Raw genomic sequence first — 25,632 nt, 5'->3', positions numbered from 1 at the left:
ACAAGTGCGACAGATCTGACGAATATCCTCAACCGAGTAGGGCAAGTTACGACTACGGACAAAATGAGCGAAACGCGTCACCGCGGGATGGCACAAGGTGTCGTGCAAAGCGTGCAGGTCCTCAAAAGATAGGAGACTCGCACACGTCGGCGGCCGCGACAAGGTGTCGGCAACCAGGTTATCCCTCCCAGGGCGATATTTGATTGTGTAGCAGAAATCGGCGAGTTCGATCCGCCAGCGAGTGATTTTCTCATTCTTAATGCGTTGAGCATGCTGGGTGTCGTACATAAACTCAACGCTCTGTTGGTCCGTGATAATTTTGAACCATCGTCCGAGCAAATAGGGACGCCAACGCCGAATCGACTCGACGATGGCATACGCCGCCTCTTCGACAGACGAATGTCTCCGCTCAGCGGAGGAGAGAGTTCACGAAAAGAAGGCCACAGGGCGCCCCCCTTGGGAGAGAGTTGCAGCTATCGCATGATCCGACGCATCACTTTCCAAAACAAAAAAATTATTTTCGTCTATCGTCGCCACAGCGGCGCCAGCGATGTCGGACTTAAGGCTATGGAAAGCGGCCTTGGCGGCAAGGCTCATGGGGAACGCCTCGCAGTCCACAAGTGGGCGTAGCTTCACGGAGAAATTTTGTACCCACTTAGAATAATGAGCGAACAGCCCGAGAGCACGCTTCAACGAAGCACGATCGCAGGGCGGTGCCATGTCGAGCAAGGGTCGCAGACGCTCCTTATCCGGAGCAACCGAGCCGTGGGTCACGGTGTACCCCAGAAGATCTATTGTGCGAGCAGAGTAATGACATTTAGCCTCATTCATATTCAAGCGATACCTCTGCGCGATCTCGAGGAAGCGCTTCAGATTAGCATCATGATGGTCCTGGTCATACCCGCAAACCGTGAGATTATCCAGATAAACAAAGACATCGGTCAAGTTCTCCTTAGCGATGAGGTCGTCCATAGCCCTCTGAAAACAAGAGACCCCGTTTGTGACCCCAAAAGGTAGCCGTGTGAACTGATATAACCTCTGACCCGATTCAAACGCTGTATAGATGTGATCTGCCTCGGAGATGGGGATTTCATGATACGCACTACGCAGATCGAGAGTGCTATAGACCGAATACTGTGCCACCTGTCGAACCAGGGAGTCCATTCCCGGGAGTGGGTAGGCGTCCAGCTGTGTAAACCGATTAATCGCCTGCGAATAGTCGATTACCATGCGTTTGCGATGCGATTCGCTTCGTAACACCAGAACTTGGGCCCGCCATGGCGACCGACTAGGTTCTATGATACCTTCCTTTAGTAGCTGGGCCGTTTCTTCTGCAATGAATTGCGCGTCAGCTCATGAGTAGCGTCGCGATTTAACCGCGACAGGTGTACAGTCCGTGGTCATATTGGGGAACAGCGACAGTGACTCAATTTCCATCCCTGCAAGAGCACACACAGCAAGAGTATCAGTACCACCAAATACCATTTCCAAACATCCATGTCGCTTGAGAAAATCATGTCCTCGCAAAACTTCTGCGCATAATGCTGGTAAGACCATTAGATGCACATCCGGAAACATTCGACCCTTAATGACAAGCTTCAGTCGACATTCTCCTTTTGTGCTAAGCCATAGCCCCTGAGAGGCCATAAAAATTCGGCATCTTGTCCCTAGAATCGGCCATCGCAAACGCATGGTAATGTGCTTATCTCCGAGCCAGTGGTCCGAACGGCGAGTGGCACGCCTCGCCCGACTTTGATGGGGATAGCCCCTTTCCGTGGGCCCCAAGCTGAGAGCTCGACCTTGGTGAGACTCGCCGCGCCGACTAAACAAGTGGCGCAAACACTTCAGTACGCGGTGCGACCGTCCTTGGCCGGCATCCTTCCGACACCCTGCCAACTTCCGGGATCGGCCACCCGATCGGCTAATGTTGGCTTTGAGAAACCACGCGTGGCACGAGCGCCCTCCGGAGGCTGCACGTATGATCTACAAGCTACTTTCACGGCACGAAAGCTGGGAACTTCACTCGTGGCACAAGCGCCCTCTGGAGGTGGCATGACTGACCTACAAACGACTTCAACGGCACGAAAGACTTTAGCTGGCGTTGGATCCACACACGAGGCACGAGCGCCTCGCCTTGATGACTCGATAACTACAGGTCCACTAGGCCTGGCTCGTGCTATAATCTCACTCATGATCGAGGGAATTTTTGCTAATGCTTTGATCGATACGGGATCCACGGATAGTTATGTTGATTTTCGACTTGTGCAGAAACATGGGCGGCGGACGCGGCCGCAGAACTGACACATAGGCTGAAAATCTTGGATAACCAGTTCAAGGCTCAGGAGGCCGTCTCCGAAGAAACAAAACTCGAAGTGCTGCAATCAAAGGTGCATCATACCGTGTACATGGCAATTTAACTATGTGAGACGTTCGATGCAGCTGTGGCTGAGCTGAAGCGTATTTACATAAAAAAACGAAGCGTGGTCTATGCACGACATTTGCTCGCGATTCAACGACAACAGCCCACGGAGACTTTGGATCAATTCGCTCAAGACCTCCGACACCTACTGAAGGAGAGTACCCCTGTGGTACGCACTCGTGAACAAGTCTGTGGTGACCTTGTTCACGATTCTTTCGTCGCAGGTCTTAGGTCACCGGTCGTCAGACAGAGACTACTTGAAGAAGCCGATTTGACACTAGCCGAAGCACTCCGGCTATCTCACGTGTACACCGAAGCACGGGAACAATCCGACGCGTATGAACGCCCATACGTCACTGCGGGGACATCTCGACAGACTCGACCGGAGAGAGCTTCCGCCGAGGTCGTGGATGCAGCATCGACACCTCCGCCGGAATCGGAGACCCCGGCCACTCCCGAGGATCCCGATCCGGGCTCGACGGTGGCCGCTGCAGCTGAACCCAGGTGTTATGCTCTCTCCAACCACTGACAGGCGTCTATAAGAACTCGGACGACCATCGCTCCGGATCATTCCTGTGACATATAATCTGTGTGACAGCGTAGACTCGAATGGTGTTGCCAGAGATCGAATTTGCATCAATTGTTGTAAGAAGTCAAATCCACAACATTGTCCCAATGATGGGTTCAACTTAGGTACAATTTCATTACATAGGCATATGACATTTGATCAGGGTACATTATGACCTACTTCTCAACAGTAAATTGCACACAAAAGGTTATAAATTGGTGCTCAAAATGGAGACGTCCATATTCATCTTTTTCCCCTTCTGGAGAGCACACATTTTAGCATGCATTGCACTTTAGAAACTTATTACACTCGATTACAATTATCATTGATATATACAAGTTGATAAATGCTCTTTCCTTGCCCTAGGCATACTATCTCTGTTACAGCTTGCTGCGCCTGGTGGATGTCTGCGTGGGTATTGAGGCACACACAACCGACGAACAGGTATACAATGCGCAATCTTTTTTTTTTTTCTTCTTCCTATTCTTAAAGTTCATGAAGTTGTTGTTATTAGTTCCCTACCCGGAAAGGACTGTAGGTTTGCTCTCCATCTGTTTGTCTGTCCGTCCTCCGTCTGTCTGTCCGTCCCACATATGGTTTTCTGCACTTTTTCCATCCCCTTTAACATATTCAACTGAAACTTTGTACATTGCTTTAATGTGATAAGTTACAAAACAAGTTTGAGATTTGAGGCGTTTCACCAATTTTTCATGCAGTTGTGCCCTTTTTGAACTTGAAAAATATCACATTATACATGGTTCCGTTTTCCAGACTTTTCCCTCTTACTCTTTAACATATTGAACTGAAACTTGGTGGGGGACATGTATTGCAAAGCGATTCTCCCGCTTGGTTGCATATGATACAGCAATTAAACCTCAAAGAGCCTGACACAGTTGGGATGACTTTGGATACGGACAGTGCAACCACTCAGTGGTGATGGTAATATACAGTCTGTGACATCATGCTTATCTGCTCTGCCAACTCGAGTCCGTGCCATTGATGTATTACAGGTCAACCTTTGCTCGTAAATGTGATAGTCATTCCTCACAAGAACAGTCACATCACTAATCCACCCAGACTTCAACTTGTTGTGTGCATCCAAACTTTTCCATGTCGTCACATCTTTCTGGGTGTAAATACTTTTTTGTAAACATAAGATAATTCATGAAATCTGCTTATAAAATGTTTGGAAAGTTTGTCTCGCTTCTGGACCTTGTTGTATTCAGCAATTCATCCAGGTCTGTGTTGCCGATAACCGACAGTGCCTTCAGAAATTATTCACACCCCTGACTTTTTCACATTTTGTTGTGTTATACGAAACACATGTCTAAGCTTTTTTTATTTTAAATTGTTACTGGCTGCTCCCAGGACTGTTTTGTGTACTACACAGGTTAATGTGTGGCAGGCATTTCCTGTTAGTCAGGATGCATGCAGAAATAGCTGTTGTGACACTTCCTTCCTGATACCCACTGCAGTAATGGGGTCATCTCGATTATATGTATACACACTCACATGCATCATTGAACTATTTGACAAAAGGTAATGCCATTATTGTCGATGTAGTGGTACATATGCAAACCTTGTGGAAGTATAACAGTTTTAATGAGGTTTTTTTTGAAACTTTATTTCCATTTGTGACCCAGCTGCTCATGTACCTTTCACATTGTTTCACCTCAGCCACATCTGCTGAAACTATTGAAGTATCTGCAGTTCTTGGTACTGGAGGACATTCATCATCCACATTTTTTGTATCGGACTAAGGTACCTTGCCCACATGGCTACCTGTCGAGCCACATTATATTAACTATTGTATTTTTCCATTGCCTTACATCTCATCATTTCCATGTTTTGTCTTTTTTTGTGACAGTACAAAGTAACTTGTATTTCCTTTTTGCATTGCTTAAAATGTTAGTTTATTTAATATGGACCATACCCCCACAACCCTTCTCCCCCTCCCCCTTCCAATGCTCCGACATGGGGCACAGTCTGCTTTCAGTCCTATGATGTAATTAAATTGTCCTTCATCCAGCTGAAGATGTTGGTCAACAGTATGAAGTGTCGGTGGCGGGAGACATTAGACAGTATGGAACTCTCCCAGGTGGGTTTGAGATTTTGTTTTTTCATCATTGTTTTTTGAAAGTACCTCACAATCTGTCTGGTTCTTTAAAACTCTTACCAGCTTAACTAAGTCATCACAAACACTATTGTCTTCTGGGGTTAATTAACATTGTTTTCCTTGCAATTTTCTATTTATTTACTTAATTGGAACTCGTACAGGGCAGCCATTTTACCTACACCCTTCATTTGTCTTTCTAAATTTTTATTGTTTTTAAGCTTTTTATATTACTGAAGGTGATCTATTTCAATTGGACAGAGAATAACAGAGCAAACCCATAATCTCACTTTTTCATCCTCTTCTCGCCCTTGGGCTCAGAATGTTTCACCACCCTTCACAAAGTAGTTGTGCATGTGGTTTAAATGACTCCTTTTCTTATTGTGGCTAGAGCAGCGTTGCTCACAAATATAAAAAGGGAAGACGTATTGATTTACTAAACATGAACCCTCATTATACTTTATATGAAGAATCTTTCCAAACTAATCATCTCACAAATGTATAACGGTCAGAAAAAGATATGGGTGAGGAGCACCCTTAACAGGTCTTAACGCGTTATGGGCGCTCCTCACACATTATACATTCTGTATATATATATTTAATACATAACGTGTGTAAACACATTCCTTAACAATAACGATGAGGAGAAACACGAGGTATATTGTGAAACCAATATAGCTACAAAACTGGAACGGCAGTCGATAGAGTGCATAACTCTACCGTAAAATAGTAGGGTAGGAGCAGGTACAATCCCAGGGTATTTATTATTTGGGGATTTGAGGTGGAGGCATGTAGAGAAGGGGTTGGAGGGTGAGGAGTGAACAAACTGATGGCACATTTATTTTTTGATGCGTTCTTATCAAAGACGTCACAATCACGAACTACATTGTGATGATTGGAGTCCATCCAGAGAGGTTTGTGATTTCCAATGCTGTACTGTGTTGTGGCAAAATACGTTCAGCAAGTTTGACTTTGCCAAACCAGCTAATTATTACATTACAAGCTCTTTGATCTAACCCTATAATTACCCAATTCCACCCACTTTCCAACCACCGAGGCTACACGGGAGGCTACTTGCTCGACAAGATAAAACCATGAAGATATCATTGATTGATGTTCCAGATATGCATTGGATGTGCCTCCACTTTTCATGGCTCTCGGTCTCATGGATATTTTGAACACCAAAAAAAATAAATAACAACACTCGATGACAAACAAGTACAGTTTAACCTGCAATGGCGACCACCACTTAAATGGTCATAGAGGCCACTTAAATCCCACTCTTTGGGGAGTGAGCATGGGTTGCAGTGCTTGGCTGGAGAGTTGCATGGAGATGGGGAGAAAAGGTTGAGGCCGAATTCTTCAAACTGCACCAGGCGTATAAACAGCCGAAAAACCTGGACTTCTTGAAGAAGGTACACTGCTTCCTGACTGCCAAAATGACAGCGAGCGAGATATGAATTAATCACTGGAAATAATTGACAGTAAATAAAGGTCACCAAGGCATGTTTGCTTGCTGTTTATATTTGAGTACTTGTGCTTGTATACAGTCGCTGTAATGCAGAAAAATGGCGGCCGCAAACCTGTACAGAAAGACCATCTGTCTATAAAGGACACTTTTTCCGTTTCCCTTCAGCGGTCTTTCTACACGTTTGACTGGTATTTAAGAAAAGGAAATGGAAACCGAAGAATTTATGGGTTGATGAAGGAGCAGAATTTTAACATTTTCAATGCATTTAGAAAATATGTACACCTCTTGACTTTCACATTTTGTTGTTGCAGTCTGAATTTAAAATTGATTAAATAGAAAAAAAAAATTTGTCACTAATCTGCAATTTCTGCATATCATCTCATAATGTCAAAGTGGAAATATGTTTTTAGAAATTTTTGGAAAATCATTTATTTTAATAATAAACAAAATAATAATGTAAGAATCCAGAGAGGAATTGGTGAACTATCGACCTGTCGGTTTAACTTCATTTGTGGGCTGATGATAGATATCATGTTAATTGGTGATTGTACAGCACTTTGGTAAGGCCTCACCTCGAATACTGTATTGTGTACTTTTTGGTCTCCCCGTCTGATTAAGGATGCAGCTGCCCTGGAGAGAATTCAGCATAGAGTGATTGTATTTATTCGACAGCTTGCTGGACTGTCACGAGGAATGTCTAAAGTTGACAGGACTTTATACATTAGAAAGGAGGTGATTACAACGGGATATGACAGTGATGTTTAAAGTTATGAAGAGTGTTGTCAAAATAAATGCAGAAGGGTTTTTCAGCAGAATGGACAGTGACAGGACCAGGAACCCCGGCCTTTTTTTTTTTCTTTTTTTTTCTTTTTTTTTTTTTGTATACTGAATCGAGGCTCGTGAAAGAGCTAACATTTATTTCACAAACAAATCAACCAGACAAACAAAATATACAAAAAGAGGGAGTGGAAGACAAGATGGGGAGAGAAGGGGAAGCACACAACCACAACATTTGAGAGCAGGGAGAAGTGTGGGAGGGAGAGGGCTTGAGGGCAGGAGGCATGGGAAGGGGAGGGGGGGGGGGGGGGTATAAAACACAAGGGGACCGAAATTAGCGGGGGTAGAAAAGATCAAGGTTTTGGATGGGGGAGGATAAGAGATGGTGGTGAACAGCTGTTTTAAAGACCTGGAGGGTGGAGTGGGATTGAAGAGAGTGAGGGAGTTTGTTCCAGAGGTGGGAGAAAAGAGGAATGAAGGAGTGAAGGTGAGCAGAAAGTCTTGATTTTGGCAGTTTAACCATAAGAGGGTTGCAGGCAGATCTTGTGTGACCTGTAGGAATATTTGGGGGACAGAGCCCAGAGAGGGCTGGGGGGTTAAGGCCGGAGAGGAGTCGGTAGAAGACGGAAAGACCACCAACCTGCCTGCGGTGAGTGAGTGAAAGGCCCTTAGAGTTAGCTTCATCGCGGGAGATTCCAATGATTCTGAACGCTTTGGTTTCAACAGCGTGAAGATGGGCTAGGTGTGAGGCAGGAGCACCAGACCAGAGGGGAGAGCAGTATTCCATAGAGCTGCGGATGAAAGCCTTGTATGTGGTGAGGAGCTCAGGTGTGCCAATGGAAAAAAGAAGAATGGAAAAGAATGAAAAAGAAGACTGGAGGAATGGAAGAAGACTTGGAGTAAGAAAGAAGAGAGTTAGGACGGGAGTAAGACAGTGGTCTTTCACTCAGAGTAGTTGATGCATGGCAATCTCTCCATGGAAAGCTCATGGGTGTTGAAACAGTGGATATTTTAAAACTGGAGTTAGATAGGGGATTGTACAGCAATTTGGTTTGAATCATTTGGGATAGAAGGGTACATGGGCCTTGGCAGGACTGATAGGTGGCCTATGTAACTATGGATGGGTGATTGTACTATCTGTAAGACCTGAGGGTCTCATTGAAAATTGAATGTGACGTCGGTGTTTATTTAATTCTCGCTCTTCATCCCCCAATGAAACAAATAATTTGGAAAACCTGATTATGTCCTTATGGCTGCCCCAATCCAATGTGCCAAATAGGTGGGCTCCCTAGATGGAAGACATTTCGGAGGTCTATTTTATATGACATCTTCAATGACATATGACATTTATATGACATTGAACATGAAAACGTGCACAGACACATAAGACGTACAATGAAGGGAGTGCGGGAGACAAGAGGGGGAGAGAGGGAAGCACACAAGCACAACAACAGTAGAGAACAAGGATGTCGGTAGATCTGTGGAAGAGGGACGACTGGGGGAGGAGGGAGGGGTACACAGTATAAAGCAAATGAACACTACTAAGAATTTCAGGAAATAAGTTGGGGGTTGAAAGAGGTGGATTTGGGGTGTTTTATTGGGGGTAGAAAACATCAAGGTTTTGGAAGGGGGAAGATAAGAGATGGTGGTGAACAGCAGTTTTGAAGACGTGGAGGGAGGAGAGGGATTGAAGAGAGTGTGTGAGATTGTTCCAGAAGCGGGAGAAAAGAGGAATGAAGGAGTGAAGGTGAGCAGAGAGTCTTGATTTTGGCAGTTTCACCAGAAGAGGGTTTCTGGCAGATCTTGAGTCCTGCAAGAATATTTGGGGGAGAGCACAGACAGAGCTGGGGGAGCAAGGCCGGAAAGGAGTTTGTCGAAGACAGACCACCAACCTGCCTGCGGTGAGTGAGTGAAAGGCCCTCAGAATCGACTTCATCATGGGAGATACCAATGATTCTGAATGCTTTGGTTTCAACCGCGTGAAGCCGAGCTAGGTGTGAGGTAGGAGCACCAGCCCAGAGGGGAGAACAGTATTCCATTGAGCTGCGGATGAAAGCCTTCTATGTGGTGAGGAGCTCAGGTGTGCCAAGGAAGGACTTTGCATGACCGAGGATGCCCAGTCGGTGCACTTTGGAGGCCAGCTTGGAAATGTGGTTTTCCCAGGAGGGATCATGGCAGATAGTGAGACCCAAAAGCTTGAGTGACAGAACTTTTTGTTGAAAAAGTATATGGGAGGGTTGTCCAGACGGTCTTTACGGAGAGACAAAGTGAGAGTGTGAGATTTGTCAGGATTGAAAGACATGTTCCACTTGTTTGACCAGTTTGTGATTTATCCAGGTCTGCAGAGAGTGAAGAGGCTGCTGCCTGCCGATCTGAGGGTTGAGCTGTGGAGCGGCAGAGAGGGGAGTCGTCAGTAAAGAGATAGAGAGGATTTTCCAGAGAGTCGGAGAGATCATTAATGAATACCAAAAAAAGCACAGTGCCCAGAACACTGCCTCGGGGAACTCCAGCCTGGACAGGAAGGGAAGATGAGAGAATTCCATTCAGGGCCACACGTTCACTGCGACCAAAGAGGTCTGCAAGCCATGTGTGGAGGGTTCCATGGATTCCATCGGAGGAGAGTTTGGTGAGTGGGGTGGGGTGCCAGACCGTATCGAAGGCACGAGATATGTGAAGGGAAACAGCTCGGATTTCCTGTTTGGTGTTGAGGACCTCCATCCATTGTTGAGACAGTAGAAGCAGCATGTCCAGAGTAGACTGACCTGGTCTAAATCCAAATTGAAGATCAGAGATCAAGCCATTGGAGAAGAGGAAGGATTTGATGTCAGAAACGATGATGGATTCCATGACCTTGCTGATAATTGGGAGTAGGCTGATTGGTCTGTAGTTGCAAGGATCTGTGTTTGCACCTTTTTGTGTAAAGCGGTAATGTTAGCTGATTTCCAAGCTGATGGCAGATGACCTTGAGCAAAAGACAGGGTGAAGAGAACAGAGAGAGTGAGATAGAGCGGCAGAGCGGGATAGGATTTTAGCACCCATGGGCTGATGCTGTCTGGTCCAGTGGTAGAATCAGAGTCGAGGTTTGACAGAAACGTCTCCACCTTGTCAGCAGAGAAGGACACAGAGTCCAGGAGCAGTTGGGTTCGATTGGGCATGGTGGGAACAGAGGGAGATGGGTTTGGGACACAAGATTTTGAGGCAAACACATTGTTGAGGCATTCGGCTTTGTCACATGCGGTGTCTGCTGTGTAGCTATTTGAGGTAAGGGAGGGGATGGAAGGGGAACAAACACCAGACACAGATCTGACCAGACACCAACAGGATTTGGAGGAGGGGGAAAGGTTTGAGAGGTCAGTTTTGAGAGTAGAGAGATGGTGTTTCCTGGCTCTCTTGAGGGTAGACACAAACTTGTTCCGAGCTTTGTGAAAGGAACTGAGATTGCCTTCAGTTGGATTAGCCTTCCAAGAGGCAAAGGCAAGTTGTTTCAGGACGACTGCCTCATCACAAGATTCAGCGTACCATGGACGGGAGGAAGGGTATGACAACTGAAGCCGAGATGGGGATAAATCTGTGCATGACAGCGAGCAGTTTGCTTTGGAAGAATTCCCAGGAAGAGTTGATGTCAGAAGCAGTAGAGATGGGAGACCAGTCCAGATGATTGACGGCTGCTTGAAGACCGTGCCATTCGGCCTGAGTGAAATGCCAGGCTCTCTGAGAATGGCCAGAGAGATGTCCACTTTAACAAGCACATGGTCAGAAGAACCGATTGGAGCAGAAGAAGAGCAGCAGACATTTGCAGGGAAGTTTGTCATAAGCAAGTCTAGAAGAGAAGATGCTCCGTTGACTGATATCCGGGTCGGGAAATTGACTGATTGTGTCAGTCCCAGCTGGTCGCAGAAGTCCTTTGCTCAGGTGCCATGGCTGGTGAGAGAGGAACCCACACCCAGCCAGCTGGCACCATGACAGTTGAATTTGCCACATATGAAGAAGAGAGAGTTGGGATGAGTGGATAGAAGTTGGTCCATGTTGTCAGACAGCGAGATGTAAATGGAGTCATCACTGTTTGGAGGACGGTACAGCACACATATGAACAAAAGGTGGGACGGAGAGGAAGCCGTAGCCAGAGGCTTCCTGGGGGTGGAGGGGTGGAGAGAGGGCAGTGCAAGGAGAGTGAGTAAGAGACTTTTTGATAAAGATAGCAACCCCACCACCAGGACGAGGCTCAGGTCTATCATACCGGAGGAGGGAGTAACCAGGAACTATACTATACTATTTGTGACTCATTGAAAACTGCACAATTCGGTTTCTACCAAATTCTAATCCAATTCATTTTCCTTGCCTTTATGCAACACAACAAAACATTTCAACTGAGTTTATCATATTATTATTATCTCTGTTCAAATATTGTAATAAGAACATATTGCCAAATTATATTTAATAAACACATTGTTCAGAAGGAGAAGAGCAAATCAAATGCATTTGGGGGAAAGTGTGCAAATCGAATGTGATTCTATACCAGATCCAAAATATCATGTGTACAAGCCAAGTTACCAAGATGGTTGCCACTTGCCATGGCAACATCGTTCAGCCCATCAGCCATGATTATAATCAGGTTGAAATAATGTCACGAGGAATTGATATCTGCAATATGAAAGCTAAATGTTCAACAGCTTTTTAAATATCGAGTTCTCAAAAGTACATGGACGGGTCGGACAGAGCTCATTTTAATGTCCATAAAAGAGAAAACCAACCATCTAGTGGAGAAAAGTTTTAAATGACCGTGTCTGTTGTGTTTTTACAGGGAAAGATTTACAACTTTTTCACAACAGCCAGGAAGTGAAGCATCTCCGGTCCCTTTCTACTCACTTTCTTTCAACTTGCAAGAGGGTACACAGGAAGACTTTAGGAGATATTGAAACTGTCATGTGAGATTTCTTTCAAATATATACATATATATATATATATATATATATATATATATATATGTATGTATATATATATGTATGTATATATATATATATATATATATATATATATATATATATATATATATATATATATATATATATATATATATATATATATATATATATATATATATATATATATATATATATATATGTATGTATATATATATGTATGTATATATATATGTATGTATATATATATGTATGTATATATATATGTATGTATATATATATGTATGTATATATATATATATATATATATACATATATATATATATACATATATATATATACATATATATATATACATATATATATATATATATATATATATATGTATGTATGTATGTATGTATGTATGTATATGTATGTATGTGTATATATGTATGTATGTATATATATATATATACAGTATATATATATATATATATATATATATATATATATATATATATATATATATATATACCTATACATATGTATATATCTGTAGGCTATAAAAGCAGGACGATTGGAAGAAGAAATTGCATTAAGATCGTGCATGTCGAGGTGTTGAAGGAATTTTGATGTTATTGAAGACTGAGTGTATATCCTATTTTTGTTAATTTAGTTGGACGAGCAAATCTTATTTATTTAGATTTATCATATCTTGTACATTTGTGCCGGTGTGTGCCCCGGTTTAGAATAGGTACACCGTGTCCCTGCGTGTCGTAAGAGGCGACTAAAGAGTTGGCGTCAGGAAGGGCATCCGGCCATAAAAACATTACCTCAAAAAGGGAACCATGATGATTGTCATGGGGCACACAAGACCAACCCCTGCTATAGCCGGGAAAATGGCCTGAAAAAGGGAATTTGTTGTACATTTGAAATGTAGTTATTTCCTGCATCTGATCCACTTTCTTTTCTTTTGTAAGTTGTGTATACCATATTTGCAATTAATTTCCTTTTGTAAACGATGAGCATTTGTTTTTGTTTGAAGTTTACATTTTGTCTTGTTTGATTATAAAAAAAAAATCTACAAAATCGAAGCTCGTGGAACAATTATATATCAAAGGAGGAAAACACAACAAACTGACAGTGGGGTGACAGTTGGACATGATGAGGAGGTGAGTAAACAAACTGGAAAGGAGTAGAGCGAGGAGGGTGGGGTTAGCTTCAGTATGGTTAATTGGGGTAGAAAGGATTGGTGGTAGACTAAGGGGATTACATGAGATGGTAGTGCACTGCCGACTTGAAGACCAGGAGTGAAGAATAAGATTAAACAACCTCAGGAAGACGGTTCAACAAATGCAAGGATGGAGGAACAAAAGCATGGAGGTCGGCAGTAAGCCTATATTTTGGGAATTTAATCAGGAGGGGGTTACTGGATAAACTTTCGTGTCCTAGATGAGCTTGGGAGGATCGAAGGGTTGAGCAGAGGGAGCAAGACCAGAGTAAATGTGGTTAAAAACAAACGGGGCACCAACCTACCTGGAATTTAATGGCAGCATACCTTATACTTTGGTTTAATTGCAGGAGTTGCCAATAAATGATGAGATTGTTTATGTATATGTGGAATAAGGCAAGGCCCATGACACTGCCTTGGAGCCTGGAGGCACCACAGCTCCATTGAGGGAGGAGAAAAAAAGGACTTTATTGATGTGTTTCATGCGCAAGGGGAGGACTTCAGAAAACCAGGTTTCAAGGCAACATTTGCACTCACTGAGGAAGGGTAAAGGTCTGAAATGTCAGCTTCTCCTGGCTTACCACAGCAGTTGGCACACCTCAATCAACTTTCTGTTGATTTAATCCATTGGTCTACCTGTGTGCTGATGTAAATTGACACTAGCCTTCACAGGCAAGAATAGTTCTTCATCCTTCTTGGTTAGCCAACTTTCTCCTTTTTGAAAAGTTGCAAACATTGCTCCTATTCAGAAGGAAGGTTCCAAAACTGATCTCAACTACATACCAGTGAGCCTATTATAAGGGAATTATATTGAGAGAGAGAGAGACAGAGACAGAGACAGAGACAGAGAGAAAAAGAAAGAAAAAGAAAGAGAGAAAAGGAAAACTATTATAAGGAAAGTAATGGAGTCAATCATTTCAGCTGATTTCAGGCATTTCTCTAACTCACTGATCTCTGAAAAACTAGTTTGGCATGCGATCTAGTTGTTTCTTCTGACACACCAGTAGATTGATGCCCTGAAAAAGAAGGAAGAGGTTGGGTTGAGGCCATCTCTGTGAGTTATCGCTCAAGCCTTTGAGATGATATTGTTACAGCCCGGGGTTCGGGTCTACTGCGAGGGGGTTAGCCTCCGTTCTCTCCCGAACTTACCGGACCTGAGGCTGCCGCGCACGAATAACTTCGGACTTCGGCAGGTTGCGAACCAGCAACTACGAACGCCAATTGGTCCGTAGCGCGATAGCAGGGTAAGCGTCTGACACCCCGCTTACCTGTACCACATGACGGTTCCAATCGGGGAGCATACCTGTTTCCGGCGGTGTACCACTTTTGTTCCTGGATGGAAATATAGATGGCCAAGCAACTGTTAGTACCCGCCGGGCTGATGCTAATTTTGTTACGGCCGATCACTACTCTGGGTACGAGCAATGGTGGACCACTGAAAGAAAGGACATTCACGGACAGTTGGAAAGGAAACGTTTAACGATTTGATTTATTTACAAATATGTACAGTGCAACTTATTGGAAGGAAATAAAAAGGAACAAGAGGCAGAAACTTAGCTTAATCTTCACCTTATGATTATTACTACAAATAAACACAACAGGGAAACGGGGGAGAGGAGGGGAAAACGAATGTCGGGATCCTGTTACCAAATGGTTACAAGGTTACCTGATGCTTCTCCTTGCGACAACTTTTGTCTTGATGTTACCACCAAGCACAGCGAGCAGGTAAAGGCGATCTCCAGCACGAAGTTGAGCAGGTAAAAAGCGTTGGGAATCGTGCAGGGAAGAGTGCCAGGGACACGAGGAGTAAGCACGTCGTGATCTCGTGCAGAGTAAGCCAGGGACACGAGTAAGCACGTCATGATCTCGTGCAGAGTAAGCCAGGAACACGAGGAGTAAGCACGTCGTGATCTCGTGCAGAGTAAGCCAGGGACACGAGGAGTAAGCACGTCGTGATCTCATGCAGAGTAAGCCAGGGACACGTGGAGTAAGTACGTCGTGATCTCATGCAGGGTAAAGAGTCCGTCGTGCACACGTGCAGCGAGAAGGAGTGGAGAGGCCACATGCAGAGCAAACAAAGTCCCAGGCCTTTCTATCCAGCAGAGAGCGTCATGCAGGCATGTGAGGAGAGAGAGAGAGGCACGTGCTCGAAGCCTTTTTGTCAGGCCCTAGCAAAGGTAGGGCCGTTTTAGTGTTTTCGGTGCTGCCGATTGGTGGAATTTCTCACCCTGCCCCCACAAGCCCTCGCTATGAAATAACTATTCGAAGGGACCTGTATGGTGGTTGCCATTACTTCATCGAGGTTTCCCAAAACTGAACAATATTTTAGGTTATTGCCTTTTGGAATCAAGTACATATGCAAAGTTTGGTGGCGATTGTCCCAGCCATACAGGTGAAAATCCTAATTCGGCTTCCCACCCTCGTGGGGTAACTTTGTGTCCAAGACTTGATCCTGGGTACTGCTGCCAGCATTTATCAAAATTCTGGTGGATATTTGCCAAGCCTTTTTTAAAAATATCATTTTCAGACGTACACACACACAGACGCACATACAGAGAATTGCCTTATTTTATATACAGTGCCTTCAGAAAGTATTCACACTCCTTGACTTTTTCACTTTTTGTTGTGTCACAGCCTGAATTTAAAATGGCTTAAAATAAAATTATTTTGTCACCGATAAATACACAAAGTTCCCCATAATGTCAAAGTGAAAACATGTCATTTGAAATCTTTACAAACTTATTGAAAATGAAATACAGAGTTAGCTAATTTACATAAGTATTCAGCCCATGAGTTAATACTTCATAGAAGCAACTATGGCAGCGATTACAGCTTCGAGTCTTCTTGGGTATGTCTGTATCGGCTTTGCACAATTGGATTTGGGGAGTTTCTCCCATTCTTCCTTGCATATTTCCTCAAGCTGTGTGAAGTTGGATGGGGAGCGTCAGTGAACAGCAATCTTCAAGTCTGGCCTTTGCCTGGGCCACTCGATGACTTTTACGTTCTTGTTTTGAAACCATTTGAATGATGCTTTCGCCGTATGCTTGGGGTCATTGGCCTGTTGGAACGTAAATTTTTGCTGCAGTCTGTACCTGGTTCTCCTCAAGGGTTTGCCTGCATTTGGCTCGATTCATTGTTCCCTCTATCCTTAAAAGACTCCCAGTCACTGCTGCTGAAAAGCATCTCCATAGCATGATGCTGCCACCACCACGCTTCATGGTGGGGATGGTGTTAGATCGTTGAAGAGCTGTGTTTGGTTTCTGCCAGACGTAGTGCTTTGCATTCAGACCAGGGTTCAATTTTCAACTCGTCAGACCACAGAATCTTTTACCTCATGCTACGACTCTTTTACGTGCCTTTTTGCAAGCTCCGGGCACGCCGTCATGTACCTTTTTCCCAGGAATGGTTTCCGTCTAGCCACTCTCCCATGAAGCTTAGATTTGTGAAATGCTGCAGAGACCGTTGTCTTCCCAGCAGGTTCTCCCATTTCAGTAAAGGAACGCTGTAGTTCTGTCAGAGTGATCATTGGGTTCTTGGTCACCTCCCTGGTTCTTCTTGCCCGGTTGCTCAGTTTGGTTGGACAGCCTGCTCCAAGAAAAGTCTGGGTAGTTCCTTATTATTTCCATTTCCTAATGATGGAGCTCACTGTGCTTTTGGGAGCTTTCAACACTCTATAAATTGTTTTATACCCTTCCCCAGATATTTGCCTCCTCAAAATTCTATCTCGGAATTCTACGAACTGGTCCTTGGACTGCATGGTAAAGTGTTTGCTCCTACATGCACTGTGAACTGTGGGACATTATATAGAAAGGTGTCACTGTGTCTTTCTAAATGATGTCCAATCAATTTAATTGGCCACAGGTGGACTCCAATCAAATTGAAGAGACAAATCAAGGATGATCAAAGGAAATTGGATGCACCTGAGCTCAATTTTCAGTGCCATAGCAAAAGGGTTGAATACATAGTGACTCAAGACATTTCAGCTTTTTAAAATTGTTTTGTAAAAATTTCAAAATAAATAATTCCACTTTGACATTATGGAGTATCATGTGGAAATCAGTGATTAAAAAAAAATCTCAATTTAATCCATTTTAGATTTAGGCCGAAGCATAACGAAATGTTGTTTAACGGATCAACCACAAAAAAAGAGCTCAAGTACACCAGGTGGATGCTGAATAAAGACTAACATGGCGTGGGGAGGTGATGTGTTCTTCCGCCTCTTGCTGCTTTACATCCATCACCACTCCCTACATTTTCGTCTTTGTATTCTGGTGTTCTGTTAGGATGCAACTTCAGTACCGCCAAAGCCGTTTTTTTGCAAGGGTTATACTGGGTGGTTTGCCATTGTCTTCCCAACCGTAGTTAGGGCAGGAATTTATCATTTGTTCATGGTGACGGTGACACCTCGTCTACTCTTCGCAAAGGACACCGTGGAATCTTTCACATCCCCACAACTAATGGTGGCAGACGGGACGGCACACCCATTGATGATTCGCCATACCTGTGAAACAACGGTTTATTTTATAGCTGGACCGACATTCAAACCCAGGTTAGAGGTGTGCATACCCTCTAGGCTTTTTCTACTATCTACATACCACTTTGAATTATTTATTTATACGCACTTTAACATCCCCAGTATCAACATACAGTACAGCTTTGAATTCTTTATTTACATGCACTTTAACATCCCCAGTATCAACATACAGTATAGCTTTGAATTATTTATTTATATGTACTTTAACATCCCCAGTATCAACATACAGTACAGCTTTGAATTCTTTATTTACATGCACTTTAACATCCCCAGTATCAACATACAGTACAGCTTTGAATTATTTATTTATATGTACTTTAACATCCCCAGTATCAACATACAGTATAGCTTTGAATTATTTATTTATATGTATACACAAAGAATTAAGTTAAGCACCCCGACACAACGAATTAAGGTAAGCACCCCCTAATATATATTCTTTGTGTATATGTATACATTGGCATATATTCTAAGGTATGTGAGATCAAATAATGATTGGTATGACATTAGCAATTATCCATTGATGAAATTGAGTGATCAAAGTGAAAAAAAGTGATTGGTTGAGTCAGTGATCCGATCACGTGGGTCCTACACACGTTATTGACGCAAAGATCGCTAGAGGTCTTCTCAGAACAATGACTGTACGTTAGAAAACATAAACGTCATCCACACTGTCCGTGATGGACCTATAGCTCCATACTTAAATTGAGGTGAAAATATGCCTAAAATTCCCAAAAAATTTCACCTTAAATTATTCAGAATAAAATATTGAAAACGGCATGATTGTTATGTTTTTATGTGACCATAATATCACTTCTCCAGAAAATATAGCAATATCATGGGTATATTACACTGTTTTGACGACAACAAACTTGTAATGTGCGAGGTTGTAAAAAAACGGGGGGGGTGCTTAACTTAATTCTTTGTGTATACTTTAACATCCCCAGTATCAACATACAGGACAGCTTTGAATTATTTATTTATATGCACTTTAACATCCCCAGTATCAACATACAGTACAGCTTTGAATTATTTATTTATATGTACTTTAACATCCCCAGTATCAACATACAGTATAGCTTTGAATTATTTATTTATATGCACTTTAACATCCCCAGTATCAACATACAGTACAGCTTTGAATTATTTATTTATATGCACTTTAACATACCCAGTGTCAACATGCAGTACAGCTTTGAATTATTTATTTATATGTACTTTAACATCCCCAGTATCAACATGCAGTACAGCTTTGAATTATTTATTTATATGTACTTTAACATCCCCAGTATCAACATGCAGTACAGCTTTGAATTATTTATTTATATGTACTTTAACATCCCCAGTATCAACATGCAGTACAGCTTTGAATTATTTATTTATATGTACTTTAACATCCCCAGTATCAACATGCAGTACAGCTTTGAATTATTTATTTATATGCACTTTAACATCCCCAGTATCAACATACAGTATAGCTTTGAATTATTTATTTATATGCACTTTAACATCCCCAGTATCAACATGCAGTACAGCTTTGAATTATTTATTTATATGCACTTTAACATCCCCAGTATCAACATACAGTATAGCTTTGAATTATTTATTTATATGTACTTTAACATCCCCAGTATCAACATGCAGTACAGCTTTGAATTATTTATTTATATGTACTTTAACATCCCCAGTATCAACATGCAGTACAGCTTTGAATTATTTATTTATATGTACTTTAACATCCCCAGTATCAACATGCAGTACAGCTTTGAATTATTTATTTATATGCACTTTAACATCCCCAGTATCAACATACAGTACAGCTTTGAATTATTTATTTATATGCACTTTAACATCCCCTGTGTCAACATGCAGTACAGCTTTGAATTATTTATTTATATGTACTTTAACATCGCCAGTATCAACATACAGTACAGCTTTGAATTATTTATTTATATGCACTTTAACATCCCCAGTATCAACATACAGTACAGCTTTGAATTTTTTATTTATATGTACTTTAACATACCCAGTGTCAACATGCAGTACAGCTTTGAATTATTTATTTATATGTACTTTAACATACCCAGTGTCAACATGCAGTACAGCTTTGAATTATTTATTTATATGTACTTTAACATCCCCAGTATCAACATACAGTACTGCTTTGAATTATTTATTTATATGCACTTTAACATCCCCAGTATCAACATACAGTACAGCTTTGAATTACTTATTTATATGTACTTTAACATCCCCAGTATCAACATACAGTACAGCTTTGAATTACTTATTTATATGCACTTTAACATCCACAGTATCAACATACAGTACAGCTTTGAATTACTTATTTATATGCACTTTAACATCCACAGTATCAACATACAGTACAGCTTTGAATTACTTATTTATATGCACTTTAACATCCCCAGTATCAACATACAGTGCAGTTTTGAATTACTTATTTATATGCACTTTAACATCCCCAGTATCAACATACAGTACAGCTTTGAATTACTTATTTATATGCACTTTAACATCCACAGTATCAACATACAGTACAGCTTTGAATTACTTATTTATATGCACTTTAACATCCCCAGTATCAACATACTGTTGCGGATATGAGGATGGCATTTTTTTTATTGTGTGTATTGGATTGTGGTAAACTGCTGTGTACCATTGGTTGGATATGGCCCCTCTTGCCTCCAGAGTTGTATAAAGGTAAAAAGGGTGTCTCGGTAATTAGTCCATAAGCATACACGTCAGCCAATCATAGAATGCCCCTGTTCGATAGCTTATATCTTATTATGTGTCTTAGGGTAAGGCTGTGTCTCCCATTAACTTAAATACTCCATTGTACCAAGTGAAATAAGAATAGGTCCCCTTTCATTTCATTTCGATGGCCAACTGCATTTTGGGCGGTTTTTCTTCAACCACCATTGGCCACGAGGCAGGGTTGGGGAAGAAAGGCGGGTCCCCACCTCGTCAGAGACGGGAGGAGTGAGCCAGCCCCACTCGACCAACCATGAACAAGGGGTTTGGCTTGAGAGGGCGGAGGAAGAGCGTTTGGGCGAGGTTCGCAAAGGTTGAGGGGCGGGGCCTATATAACCCGCCGGCGGGGCGTTCCCGGGGCAGTTGAGACAAGGAGGGAGGAGACAAGAGCTGGGTCGTCAGAGAGTTGCGCTTTTACTGAGTCCAAAGAAAGAGCTGGGTCGCCAGAGCAGATGCGCTTTTACTGAGACAAGCAGCTCCGACCCGTGACTCCGCGCACACGACAGGCTCGGTGGCATCAGCGGCCGTCGAGGTCCAGCCCGACGTCCCGTGCGGGATCAAGCTCCAGCCAGCTCCGTGCCCCCCCCCCCCCCCTTCCAGCCACACACCTCCTTCCAGCAATCCACTCTGCAATTCCCCGCGTGAGTCAGTGTCTTTGTTTGTTCTGTCCTGGGTAGGTAATTAAGCTTGTATAAGGAATTCACTGTGTCACCTGCATCTCATGTCCCTGTAAATAATCGTGACTGCTCCTTTTTGCTTGTGTGTGTAAATAATAATAAACCCTGTTACCCTTCTGTACGTCTTCTTCCTCTTTGCATTCGGTCGCTTTAGAGTTTTCCAGATTGAGTAGCTGTGGCGCGATACGGCCAACGTTTGGGTTGAATCGGGTTTTATTCGGGGAATAACTGTTCGGCCGCGGTTACACCACCGCTCGGTCAAAATAACATCTAATCCGCGGTCCGTAACAATACAGTATAGCTTTGAATTATTTATTTATATGTACTTTAACATCCCCAGTATCAACATACAGTACAGCTTTGAATTATTTATTTATATGCACTTTAACATCGCCAGTATCAACATACAGTACAGCTTTGAATTATTTATTTATATGCACTTTAACATCCACAGTATCAACATACAGTACAGCTTTGAATTATTTATTTATATGTACTTTAACATCCCCAGTATCAACATACAGTGCAGCTTTGAATTATTTATTTATATGCACTTTAACATCCCCAGTATCAACATACAGTACAGCTTTGAATTATTTATTTATATGTACTTTAACATCCCCAGTATCAACATACAGTACAGCTTTGAATTATTTATTTATATGCACTTTAACATCGCCAGTATCAACATACAGTACAGCTTTTAATTATTTATTTATATGCACTTTAACATCCCCAGTATCAACATACAGTACAGCTTTGAATTATTTATTTATATGTACTTTAACATCCCCAGTATCAACATACAGTACAGCTTTGAATTATTTATTTATATGTACTTTAACATCCACAGTATCAACATACAGTACAGCTTTGAATTATTTATTTATATGCACTTTAACATCCCCAGTATCAACATACAGTACAGCTTTGAATTATTTATTTATATGTACTTTAACATCCCCAGTATCAACATACAGTACAGCTTTGAATTATTTATTTATATGCACTTTAACATCCCCAGTATCAACATCCAGTACAGCTTTGACTTATTTATTTATATGTACTTTACCGGTGTCATATACCACCTCAAATTATTTAAATACTTTTTCTCTCCTACATTGCTTTATTTATATATAAGTAATATCTGGTTGGTGTCTTAGCTGAGGAATTGCATCCTTGTTCTTTTTTCCCCGATTTTTATGAAAAAGTCTTCTTTATCGATAAATATCAACATAACTCCATGACCATGCATTTTGACCTCATGGCCATGATGCATGCGTTTATTTTTGACCATAAATTACGGATATCTGTTCCGTGGATAGGTATTTTAGAGTATAGACAATCCCTGTAATATATGCTGTCGCATGCAATGTCGAGTGGAATACCGACACACAAACTCTGTGAATATGCTACAATGGAAAACGAGTCACTTGATTGATGTCGCATCGGAACACAGGAGTAAAACTAGACATGGTATTCATAGAATACTTACCCTGCGCATTCAACTTGGTGTGAGCCAACTCTTCTGTTTTTGAACGTTTTTGTTTTTCTTTGATCCAATATGGCTGCCAGACCACGTGAGCGATGACATCATAAATTTATATTCTCTTATATAATTGTTGCGTAGATCACGCTCAATACATTTCAAACTGATCACACTAAGCGTTGTCCCTGTCGAATTATGACGTCATAATTAAGGCACCAATGACGTCATCGTTAACACCTATTCCCCATTTGGAGTTCTTTACAATGAGCCACGTTTCAAATTTTTCCATTGGAGCATTTTTGGAGATAGAGTTGTAACGTTTTTTTGGTTTTTCCAAGATGGTGCCTGTACCACATGTGTTACATGTTACCTCTCCAAACCCCGTTTACGGTGCCCCTCAGAGTCTCGAGCGGGAACGCGGCAGAAATATTTGTTATTTTGAGTGTTCTAATAAACCATGGTAAAACCACACCAATGCAATTGTAGAACAAAACAAGTAATTGTATTAATAACTCTCACATACACAATAATAACACTCTTAAAGAAAGTGCAATGAAAATATCACTTGCATAAAATGAACAATACATATTGTTAAGGATCTCTCCGTCGGCCTCTTATCCCCTTATCGAGGGGGGATTAATCCCCTCGTCTATGACTGACCGACGTGGTCCTGAGGTTGCCCAAGCTCCCTCCGGAGAGGCAGGTGCGCAACCTCGTTCGCGACCGCGGACAGATGTTAATTGCCGAGCGGTTTAGCAACCGCGGCACGAACCATTAGCAGGTAACTGACCCAATTCTTTAACGTTGGCCAAACCGTGCCACAGGTGTTCAATGTGGAAACCTCAAAGACGAACGGATGTGAAGAAGAAGAAGAACGAAGGTAGGAAATACAAATATAATTTATTACCAATATTTACAAGTCAAAAGAAACCAAGGAGAAGGAAGGATAATAAAATAAAGACAGAAAGAATGGAAGGACCAGAAGACACAGTGCAATTACTAGCTTACCTATTCAGACTTAACCCCAGGTCAAGACAAAAGACAGACGACGGTCAGACTCGCACGAATGGGAAATGAAGGCAGGAACGAATGGCGGGAAGGAGAGGAAGGTTCAACTGGAACCGGAGCACGGTCGGGCCGGGAGTGAGCAGCCGCCGCCCCTTCTCGATCGGTTTCGCACGGCGGCGTTCCTTCGCGGCCACGGTCGAAACTGCCGTCAAAGCTCAAAGCTGCGGTGGTTAAAGCTGCGGTGGTTCAAAGCTCATGCGTGCTTCTCTCTCCCTCAAGCATCTCCTTCCTCAACTCGTCTCAGGTGCGTGGCGTGCTCTCCAAGGACTCATCTCTGGTGGGGGCGTCCCGCCGTGGGGTATATAGGCCACACCCTCAAACCTTCGCGAACCTCCCCGATCGCTCTCTCTCCGCCCTCTCAAGCCAAACCCCTCGTGCTTGGTTGGTCGGCAAGGGTTCTCCTGGCTCCACCCTCTGATGACGAGGTGGAGACACGCCTTTCTTCTCCGAGGTACAGCACATGGCAATGGCGGCAAATGCAGAAAACCGCCCAATGCAGTTAGCAATGGAGGCTTTGCAGAAACCCGCCCAATGCAGTTGGCAATGGAGGCTCTGGGATATGGAAGGGAACTATCTTATGTCATCTGATGCAATGCAGTGTCAACTAGTGGGAACAGAGCCTTAAACTACATAGAATAAGGAGATAACTATTTCGAAGGATATATGATTTGCTACGTGCATGTATATGGATGAACTAGGAGGACGCCCTTTGACCTTTACACTATGGAGGATGATATTTACAACAAGATTCATGACACAACAATAAAAAAACACAGGATTCGCAAATCCGCATCACTGCACCCTCATCCTCTAGGCACGTACTCGGGCCTATAAAACTTTAACTTTAGTGTGACACGTAGGTGTAGTTCCCTCTACAATTAACCTGACCCTGAGTGTGACAGTTTTAAAACACAAATAAGTATGTCCCCCTGCTGCATTGCACCCTGCCGAACAGATTTACGCCCACAGCTACCCGAATTGCGGAATTGTCTTCAAACTAAACATGTGCGGTGGGGAGCATTATTTACAAATGATGCTAATTGTCCCCCATCGCACAGCGGAGCGAAAGTGGGACTATGGTTTTCCCCTCCGTCCGTGTGTCCGTCCGTGCGTGTTTGCGTGCGGGCGTGCGTGCATGCGTGCGTAAGCGAAGGACCGCATTCGAATTTGGTGTGTGGGTTCAACCCACGTCAAAATCCAAGATGGCCGCCACCATGTATGTCTGAACCTTGAGATTAATATCTTGAAAAATAAGCGAAGTACCAACTTCTAATTTGGTGTGTGGGTGTATCTAGGCATAAGGAAGAACGCTATTGAAAATTGGGTCGGCACGTCAAAATCCAAGATGGCCACCGCCATGTATGTCTGAACCTTGTGAGATGAATATCTTGAAAAATAAGCGAAGTACCAACTTCTAATTTGGTGTGTGGGTGTATCTCGGCATAAGGAAGAACGCGATTGTAAATTGGGTCGCCACGTCAAAATCCAAGATGGCCGCTGCCATGTATGTCTGAACCTTGTGAGCGGAATATCTTGAAAAATAAGCGAGGTACCAACTTCTAATCTGGTGTGTGGGTGTATCTTGGCATAAGGAAGAACGCCATTGAAAATT

General features: G+C 42.7%; 1 protein-coding gene across 3 annotated transcripts in view; it reads left to right on the top strand.

The window, feature by feature from the left end:
- LOC137414234 (uncharacterized) overlaps positions 1-12,287 on the top strand; it is a 72,899-nt gene extending 60,612 nt beyond the window's left edge. For 2 of the 3 annotated variants that reach the window (XM_078774352.1, XM_068099715.2), the window contains exons 14-17: positions 3,354-3,431; positions 4,665-4,748; positions 5,017-5,085; positions 12,150-12,287. In XM_078774352.1, coding sequence (XP_078630478.1) covers positions 3,354-3,431; positions 4,665-4,748; positions 5,017-5,085; positions 12,150-12,188 — 270 coding nt within the window. In that variant the 3' untranslated portion in view covers positions 12,189-12,287. Of the gene's footprint in view, positions 1-3,353; positions 3,432-4,664; positions 4,749-5,016; positions 5,086-12,149 lie in introns of those variants that run through there. The other variant, XR_010981849.2, reaches the window with a different exon arrangement.
- Positions 12,288-25,632: the final 13,345 nt, after the last annotated feature.

The sequence above is a fragment of the Myxine glutinosa genome, chromosome 3, assembly GCF_964187855.1.
Source record: "Myxine glutinosa chromosome 3, kmMyxGlut1.1, whole genome shotgun sequence".
NCBI lineage: Eukaryota > Metazoa > Chordata > Myxini > Myxiniformes > Myxinidae > Myxine > Myxine glutinosa.
The sequence above is the reverse complement of the archived record's forward strand: the minus strand, read 5'-3'. Positions and strand labels throughout refer to the sequence as shown.